The sequence below is a fragment of the Austrofundulus limnaeus genome, unplaced genomic scaffold (genome assembly GCF_001266775.1).
Source record: "Austrofundulus limnaeus strain Quisiro unplaced genomic scaffold, Austrofundulus_limnaeus-1.0 Scaffold784, whole genome shotgun sequence".
NCBI lineage: Eukaryota > Metazoa > Chordata > Actinopteri > Cyprinodontiformes > Rivulidae > Austrofundulus > Austrofundulus limnaeus.
This window is the reverse complement of record NW_013953186.1, coordinates 48,120-55,174: the sequence shown is the minus strand read 5'-3', so window position 1 is coordinate 55,174 and position 7,055 is coordinate 48,120. Positions and strand designations below refer to the sequence as shown.

Sequence of the window (7,055 nt, the reverse complement as noted above, 5' to 3'; positions counted from 1 at the left end):
ACACACACACACACACACACACACACACACACACACACACACACACCCAAAGATAAGGAATTAAAATTTTACTGTCCCAAAAGAAGAATCTTGATTTATGCAGTAACAAAAACAAAGAAACAATTTTTTTTTCTCAAAAGGAGACAATTTTTTGTGTGTCCCTAAATTACTGTATCTGCTGTTTCAGCATTGACCTTTTAAACCAGAAGCCTTTTTTTTGCCAGCCAGAACTGCTCTTCACTTATCTTTAGAGCTTTCCTGTTGTTTTATTTCCCTCTCTGTGACTGCCTTCTCTTGTGTAATCACAGGAAAACAGAGCAACGGGCAGGAATGGAAGAAGACGTAGGTGGAGAAAAACAGAGAAAAGTAATTAAAACAAAGTGCTTGAAAAATAGGAGCGTGCTGGCCAGGGACCGATAGATGCAGTTCTACTGAATCGAACAGCAAGAAAGGATTACCGTGGGGGGTCTAATGTTCCTGGCATGTTGGGAAATGATTTAGACTAATGTATGTGTTCATATATGTACAAATACAAATGTGAAAAAAACATACATAAAGTATATTTTAAGAAATAGCCATTTTYAATTGGATCAAGTGTTTCTTAATGTTTTGGTTGTCTGTGTAAAGATCTGAGGAGGTGCTTAAAGGAAAGCCAAAAAACAAAGTCAGGAAAAAAAAGGTGCTAGACAACAGGTTGCACCCCCAATTCATACTTAGAGAGTACCATTTTATACAAAATGTTGTACAATAGGGTGCAAAATGATAATCTATGCACATATTATTATTATTGGCATTTAAAATAGCTGGCAGGCGAAACACTAAATAGCATCAACAAACTGGCCAATATTTCAGTCCTCACAGGAATATTTGACTGCATTAAAAATACAGCACAAAGTAAATTTGATTAAAATCTTTGACAAAACTCCAGATAACTACTAAATTCAGTTATAAACTACAAAATTATTTAGTACACCCCTTTGATTTTAAGTGTTCTACTATTTTAGCAAAATGAAAGCTACTGATTCAGTGATTTGCATAATACTTATGACATGTTTTATTGATGAAAGCCAATAAAAACAATACAATGTCAATTATTAAAAAATTTCAGCTCAATACATGCAAAAGGACCATTTTATTTTAAAATCCAAGTAACACAATTCAAAAATTATTTTAAGAATGCATCTAATAAAAGTAAAAATCTAGGAATTACATAACAAGATGAACTTGGAAGACATTAATCCCTCCAGAAACAACACCAAATTCCCTTATGAACTGTTTTACCATTTCTATATTTAATTATAAAGTAGGACACTATGGATCAGGTTACAGTCTAAGGCAGGGGTGGGCAATCCTGGTTGCTGTCATGCATGCTGTCTTTGTTCCTCTGATCCAATACCTGATTCAGTGACTGAATTCTCTTCTCAAGTTCTGCCTAAAACCAGGTGTGTTGGAGCAGAAAAACCTCTAAAGCATGCAAGATAGTGGCCCTCAAAGACCAGGATTGCCAAGCAGCTATGGTAGTCTGATTGGGTCTACTGAATCTTGTTTTGGAGACTTGGAACGCTACGTCACTGGTGGGGAATAAAGCCAAAAGTAGAGGTCAGGGATGAACTGGGAGGACGTTTCCCTCTTAAATTTCCATAGAAAGGAAAGTAAAGACCTGGTTCAGTGTTCCACTTGTAAAAATAAAACAGCGTTGCCTCTACTAAATCTGAAGTTTAACTATCAGTAGCACTCTCTCTCCTCTCTTTTGAGCCCTGGTAAAAATGATTCTAAGGAGCCTGATCAGCGTGATCCCCTTACAGCTGGAGCACATTTTAGTCTCCCTTTTCCTGTCCTCTACCCAAAGAGACATAGGCAGATCAACTACAAAAAATCTAGCTAACAAACACCCAGGGCCTTGATGAAACAAGTGGAAATATAATCAATTCCCAAAGCTTTGTCACCACAGAATTTAGGTAATTAAACACCTAAACTGTCATGGCTCCGTTAATAGGTCAATCCCTCCTAGACTACTTGATGTCTGCTTTCATTAGTGAACGTGTATCAGTTGTGTTGAAGCAAACATTAAAGTGCTTATTAGGAATGTGCGATACGGCAAAAAATTCACATCATGATATACATTATGATGAGTGGCGGTAACAATATATATTACGATATAAAACTTACAATAGAAAATAAATAAATCACACATTAATTGAGTGGAATAAATATGTATAGGTAAAAAATAGACCTTAAAATCTCCTTTTTTAAAGGGACACTTTAAAGTCTCCCATAAAAATCTAAATTTAAGGGAGATCTACCTGGTTAAAACAAACAAACAAATATATATATACAAACACACACAATAACTTTAATGTAATAGATATCTGCATCCATTGGATGTTGTGTTTGGAATCACCAGCTTCGTTTTAAGGTGGTAAAAMAAATTGTTTTTATTTATTCCTTTCTACACACTTTGCAGATTATTTTTTCTGCACTCCACGTGTTTAATCTGTGCGCGCTCCGGCGGGGTGACAATCATCCCGTTTATGCTTTACCCTTTTTTTTTTGGAAAGACAGTCTGACTGTCACCCTTTCCCACAGCGCTTCTCCACTGTACAAGGAGACAGTAAAGGCTGAGTTATAGTTACGCTTTGGAACGCACGCGCGAAGTGGGACCGCAGGAGAAATGAGGTCCAGACTCAGTGAGCTTTTGTGCATCCTGGAGCACTACTTCCCCTGCACTTATAGTCGCCTCGCTGCGTCATGTGCCGCGGTGCGCGCTCCTCCCGCAGCAGGCAGTGTGGTTGGTCGACATCTGACCGGAGGACGCGCCGTCACGTAAACATGTAAACAGTTCGGCGTTCATTTTCACACACCCGAACCAAGTTTTGTTTGTTTTTTTCCCCTCTTCATTTGCGCTCTCAGCCATGCTACTTCCCGCTTCCTCTGTTTTGACTCCAACCGGTTAAGTCATCAAAAAGAATTGCGCGGTTGGCCGGTAGACTACAGATCTCTATCATAGGACAAATATCGTTTCTACCGTATATCATTTATATCGCACATTCCTAGTGCTCATTCACCTCCCATTTGCATTTTCAGTTGAGGGCAACAGTCCCACTGCAAACACTACTGACAAAAGACCTTTGCCTGATGACTTTCTTCACCACAGGGGTCCACTTAGGGGTTTTCCCAAGAAGCACCAAACACCTTAAGGCCACAGTTTTGCTTAGTTGTACAAGCAGTGACAGGTCAGAAGGCAGACTATTCAGGCTCCATGTTACCTGCCTCCATTACAGTTCTGGGAAAGCTCTACCTGTCCTGGAAGTTAAAGATTTCCTGGACTGTGCCAGATGTTTCCAACACACCCATACTGTATGCTTGGATTTGATACATCTGTTTAGCATCCTCCTCCTGCCACCTTATCTAACCCACCACCAGGTGGTGATCAGTTGATAGTTCACCCAAATGTCAAAGAAAGATGATTACAAATCTGATGACAAAAAACAAGCACAGACAAGCATTCCTACCACCCATTATAGAGCCTACTACTCTTAGGGTATGCCAGCAGATTTGTTCTTTTTTGTCCCTACTTGGTTTTTCTTTCTCCCTCACAAACATTTGGCTAAACCCGTGAGTCACCCTGTTTGTATAGTTTTCCTTCCATCTTGCTCTACCTTTTTCATATTCCCCCACTCTGTGATAAGACAGACTTCTGTTCGGCTTGTGTGTCAACCTGCTGAATTTCAAACAGGCCCCTTTACAAAAACCCAGAGCTAGAGTCTCTCCTCGCTCTGCTTCCAGAATATAAACTAGTCCTGCAACACTACCAGGAATCTGACTCCCAAGTCCACCAATGCTCTTCTGATCCAATGTTGCATCAAAAGAGACATTATACATATTCAAAGCTTTAAACATTTATACATAAACTCCACTTTATAGAATTCCCAAGCTGTGAACAGTCTGAAACAAGCTGTGCCCTAAAGTAAACTTGAGACTAATACATTCTGAAGTGATTCATTTATCTGCACAGCCCTGACTTTTGATCAATTCATGATTCTACGATTGGAGATAATGAATGCCTAAATCAACAAATATCACCTGGACACCTGTTCATCCAACACAGTCATCTTCCACATATTTTATCACATAAATCAAACTAAATTTTGATCACAAGCAGAGTTTGTCTGATATTGGTAAAAGCAAGAGTTCTGGGCAGAAAAAAGTAGCTTTGTCCAAAAAGGCAAACCACAAAGGGCTCCTAGTTGTATTTTAAGACAGAGAAACACTTTTTACCTTATTGAGCCATGTCTCAAACTTATTTTCCTCAGTTGTCAAGAACAAATCTGAAAAGACAGAAAAATCAGACAGAAAAAAGACAAGTTATTAAGTAGGATATATTGGTTAATGTGATATTTGTAAACAAAGAACATGCATTTTTAATTGTTATAGAGAAAATGCTTTAAACTAGCTGAAGTAAAATAAGTGACTCCTGTCAGCCTCAGTGATCAGCTGCAAATCTATTCTTCCCTGAAATGTTGGCATACTAATCATAAAAATAGATATACACACTGCTCCATATGTTTTTAATTCCTTATATTCTTACCTTCCTCTTTAGCAGAGTCAAAAGCAAATGTTGCCAAATTTTACTATTTATTGCTTATACACAACAGGACATATTTAACAAAGGTGGCTGTAAATTGCACAAATATGATAAACTAGAGTCATGTTTTATACCAAACATTAGCTGAGAAATACAAGAGCTTTTGTATTTTGGCTTTTGAGAAGAACATAAAAACACTGGCACCTCATTTATGATGTTTCTTTTATTGTAAAGTTTTCTATAACAGTCTCTGTGTCACCAGCATTAAAAAAAGTTATTACAAAAAAAAGATCCACTCCAGTCAACACATTTATTTTACTATAACAGGCTAACTACAATGTCATCTTGCTAACAATTGCTTTCATTTAAAAATAAATAAACTTGATAGGACAAATGTTGACAATTGATTTTAGTGTTAAAAAAGTACAAAATGTTTTCATGGTGGAGATAAAAACAAACAAAAAAAGGACAGAGAAGTAGAGGAAAATGTATAGTGAAGAAATTGTCTGCTTAAAGCAACAGGATTTCACTCAGCTTTTGAATGTTCACCTCCAGGTAATGCCTGTAGCTTGCTCTATTGGAATCCTATAACCTGCACTTGTCCTCATATTGCTTGCGCTTGAAGCTTGAAACTGCAGGCTGCACTTCTAATGTGGTTTCTGTACATTTCTCCAGGAGAAGAAGGTTACTTTCATTGCTATGTTCTGTGGTTCTGCCCCAGTAATTGGACATGAAATAAATATTGACATTGATCTGCCTCAGGGAGCAGCTTGACTTGATGTGTTGCAGAACTCTGCACAGGAAATACAAATGATAATGAACTGGGTGAAAAATAAAAGACGAAAGGGTGGGTCAGTAATGACCTGAACAGAGGTCATGTGCAATGTCAGTGGCTTCAGTGGAAACCGTGCATTATGGAAAGAACTGGAAAGCTACATACAGTATATAATTATAGTAATGAATTAAATATCACAAACTTTGCTTGAAAATATGCCAAATCCCACACAGCTTGACTTAATGATATGGCAACTGAACTAAGCTTTGTACTCTAACAGATGGGCTCTGAAACATTTCAGACTTCTCTAGCAGTCCTCCTGAGAGCCACTGAGGAGAGACTCTGCTCAGATCCAGCTCTATGTGATCTGCACTATCCTAATATGTCTAACTAGAGCTTAAGCTTAGTACTATTCTTAAATCTAGGTTTAAGAATATATGCTTCCTAGCTGCACCTGAAATCTTTTTGACTTCCCACTTCGTAGGATTCCCCATGATTATACGTATATTACATTAGTTGATAACTTGATACTGTTCAATTATGTCCGCACTCAGGATGCAGACTTTTTACAATAAAACTTTATTTTAGACTAGCTGTCAGCTTGAACTCAAAGCTTAAAAAAAGGCAAGTAAATTAACAAATCCATGCATACATTATGCACACAGACACTCCACAGGGTTCAACTTAATTTGTACATTGTGTGTATGTGCTTCTCTGTGTTGGTGTATGCATTTTGTAGTCACAACGGGTGGTGTGTTGATGAGCTTAGTTAATCAGCCAATCAGGCCTCTTAGACAGAACCCAGCCGGGATTGGTTGATTAGATGCAGTGTTGGTGTGTCAGTGAGAGYAGCATGGCAGAGCGAAGGGATACACACAGATCTTCGTTTTGTAAACACTTAAAATGTTGCTGTGGAGAAAGTTCCTATTTTTATGTACTTTTGGTCTCTCTCCTTTGCAGAATGAACATGATGAACAGTCTGAGCTGAAAGGTTAGAGTAGGGACTTAACTTTACCTTGCCCTTCATTAGGCACACTGTTCGTTGGTGACTCACTGTTTTAAGAGTGTCCACAAATTTTAAAAATATATTTGTTGTTAAATTAGGACACATGATTTTAACAAGTCTTTAAAGATGGTCCTCACTGCATTGTCCTTTCTACTCTTCTCTTCTTAATTCTTCTTTAAGGCCTTGGAAGAAAGTGTTCTTTACAGTCCTATAAAAGAGCTGCTTGCTCGAAAGTGCTGCCACCATCTTTCACTTTAAATGTATCATTTCATGCTTTTAAATCCTTCTTTTTCACATCTAAATCATTCACTTATGGTCTATTTAAAATAAAACTGCAACGCTTTGGTATTAATTCCTCGTTTTTGTTGCTCCACAGACTCCTTGCTTTCCTTGCTTTACCCCTGTTCTGAGTTGCGCCTCAGAGCAAGCAGTTTTTGGTGGCGTCTCTTTAAGTACAAATGAGATATTTCACACCCCGCCCCCTCCAGGTCGCTGAACGTTGGACTCCACCCCGCTCGGCCATGTTTGTAGTTTCATAGCAACAACACAGTTATCTACCGACTAAAAACTGTTTTTAAGATAAATAAGATAAGATAAAACTTTATCGATCCCACAGTCTGGAAATTTGCACATTACTGCAGCTTAATACAAGAGAGGCTGAGAAGAATAATGAAAGATTAATAAAAGAT

The 7,055-nt window shown here is 38.0% G+C and overlaps 1 protein-coding gene across 1 annotated transcript in view; it reads right to left on the bottom strand.

Moving 5' to 3' along the window:
- The window catches only part of itfg1 (integrin alpha FG-GAP repeat containing 1), a gene marked incomplete at its 3' end in the record, with an annotated part of 106,248 nt that overhangs the window by 81,252 nt on the left and 17,941 nt on the right, over nt 1-7,055 (bottom strand). Inside the window, 1 exon segment of the mRNA XM_014028579.1 lies at nt 4,279-4,328. Coding sequence (XP_013884033.1) covers nt 4,279-4,328 — 50 coding nt within the window.